The sequence below is a fragment of the Somniosus microcephalus genome, chromosome 29 (genome assembly GCF_052327205.1).
Source record: "Somniosus microcephalus isolate GS21.2 chromosome 29, FLI_Smic_1.0, whole genome shotgun sequence".
Lineage (NCBI taxonomy): Eukaryota > Metazoa > Chordata > Chondrichthyes > Squaliformes > Somniosidae > Somniosus > Somniosus microcephalus.
In genome coordinates, this window is record NC_141015.1 from 6185420 (window position 1) to 6187579 (window position 2160).

General features: G+C 47.4%; 1 protein-coding gene across 1 annotated transcript; it reads left to right on the top strand.

The window, feature by feature from the left end:
* Window positions 1-246: 246 nt before the first annotated feature.
* Window positions 247-709, top strand: LOC147098423 (histone H2B-like). Its single transcript, XM_085970058.1, has one exon. It carries the CDS (start codon window positions 271-273, stop codon window positions 643-645), a length of 375 nt encoding a protein of 124 aa, XP_085826184.1. The 5' UTR covers window positions 247-270; the 3' UTR covers window positions 646-709.
* Window positions 710-2160: the final 1451 nt, after the last annotated feature.

The following is a 2160-nucleotide window of genomic DNA, read 5'->3' on the forward strand; positions in this document are numbered from 1 at the left end:
TGGAGAATGGGAAGATGATGATTCCTCTGCGCTTGCAATGACCTTTCTGACTGCAGGGGGCGTGCTTGTGACAGATACTCAATCTGATTGGACACATATAGCAGCCAATCAGAGAGATGAAGAACAATGGGAAATGACATCACTCCTCAGCAGCCAATCACAACCATTTCCTTCACCCATCCCTCATTAGCATAGCGCGGTGGGGGCAGCCTATTTAAGCCGGGCCCGGAGTGGGATTGCGTCATTTTGTGTCTCAATTCGATTTTGGGAATGGTTGGTGAAAAGAAAACAGTTGCCAAGAAGGGCGCCAAGACAACTGTTACTAAACCGGCAGCGAAGGGCGGCAAGAAGCGCAGAAAGTCGAGGAAGGAGAGTTACTCCATCTACATCTACAAAGTGATGAAGCAGGTTCACCCCGACACCGGCATCTCCTCCAAGGCCATGGGCATCATGAACTCGTTTGTGAACGATATTTTCGAGCGCATCGCGGGTGAGGCTTCCCGCCTGGCCCATTACAACAAGCGGCACACCATCAGTTCCCGGGAGATCCAGACCGCTGTGCGCCTGCTGCTGCCCGGGGAGCTGGCCAAGCACGCCGTGTCGGAAGGGACAAAGGCGGTGACCAAATACACCAGCTCCAAGTAAAACTCCACGCTGTCCTGAAAGAACAAACCCAAAACACAACGGCTCTTTTAAGAGCCACCCACAATCTCTCTGAAAGAGCTACACAAACGCATCTCCATTTAGACACAATTTACTGTAATTAGTTCCTGAACAAGTGTGTTTGAGAACATTTGAATTTCCAGCTTTAGATTTAATTCTGTATTCTCATAAGCAGTTTCACTGACCGGATCGACCTTAGCGTCTTTGTTGAATTCCCTGTTCAGTAAACTACAAACACGATCCGTGGCCGCTATTTCCCTTTACACTCAGACTCTATTTCCAGAGCTGCCGAAGAATTAAAAGCTTTTTTTTGGAATGAGACTCGGATTTGAGAAGGGCCGAATGGCCGTCAATGTGCTGTAATGATTCTGTAATAGATCTGAAGTGCAGAGTGCCTCCATTAATGAATTTTAATTATATTGTCCGCCTATTGCTTTTATGGAAAGCGAGTGGTCAGGGTCTGGCATGAACTGACTGAGAGGGAGGTGGAGGCAGACTCAATCGTAGCGTTCAACAGCGAATTGAATGAGTACCGGTAGGGAAAAAATGCAGGGGTGCGGAGAAAGGGCGGGGGAGTGGGATTAGCTGAAGTGTTCTTGCAGAGAGCCGGCACGGGCTCGATGGGCCGAATTGCCTCCTACTGTGAGGTTATGATTCTGTAATCGATTTGAAGTGCAGCGTGCCCACTTAATTGATTTTTAATTATATATTCCGTTTACTGCTTTTCTGGAAATCCCAGGATGTCTCTGAAAGTGTATTTAGTTTTTGTGAAGATTTTACAGAGGATTTTAACGTCAACGTGGAGAGGTTGCTGGAAGCTCAGAGCCCTTTCTCTCTGAATCTGTCTTCTTCCCTCCCGCTCTCTCAATTTTTTTTTACAATTTTTTACAATTTAAATCGCTTTATTGGCATGATAAGTTACATCTTATGTTGCCAAAGCATCAAAATACATTTATGGTTTAGCACATAAACGCAGTTCTATTCATACAGTGTATAAACAGGTATATCCCTGAGTGTATAAATATACATTCGCATTGTTTATATATATTTTTTTCTTAGTTTACTCTCTCTCTCTCTCCACTCTCTCTTTCACCCCCCCCCCCCCCCCCACCCCCCTTCACGGACAGTCTGCCTTTCTCAGCCAGGTCCGTTCAGGCTGCATAAATAAAGTTGTAAGGCAAGAAATTTTCATTCAGCGACGATTTCAGTTAAGAATCAATATGACAGGACGAGGTAAAGGAGGCAAAGGACTTGGCAAAGGCGGAGCGAAGCGCCACCGTAAAGTGCTCCGTGACAACATCCAGGGCATCACCAAACCAGCCATCCGCCGCCTCGCTCGCCGTGGCGGTGTCAAGCGGATCTCAGGTCTGATCTACGAGGAGACCCGCGGGGTGCTGAAGGTTTTCTTGGAGAATGTGATCAGGGATGCGGTCACCTACACTGAGCACGCCAAGCGCAAGACGGTCACTGCCATGGATGTGGTGTACGCTCTGAAAC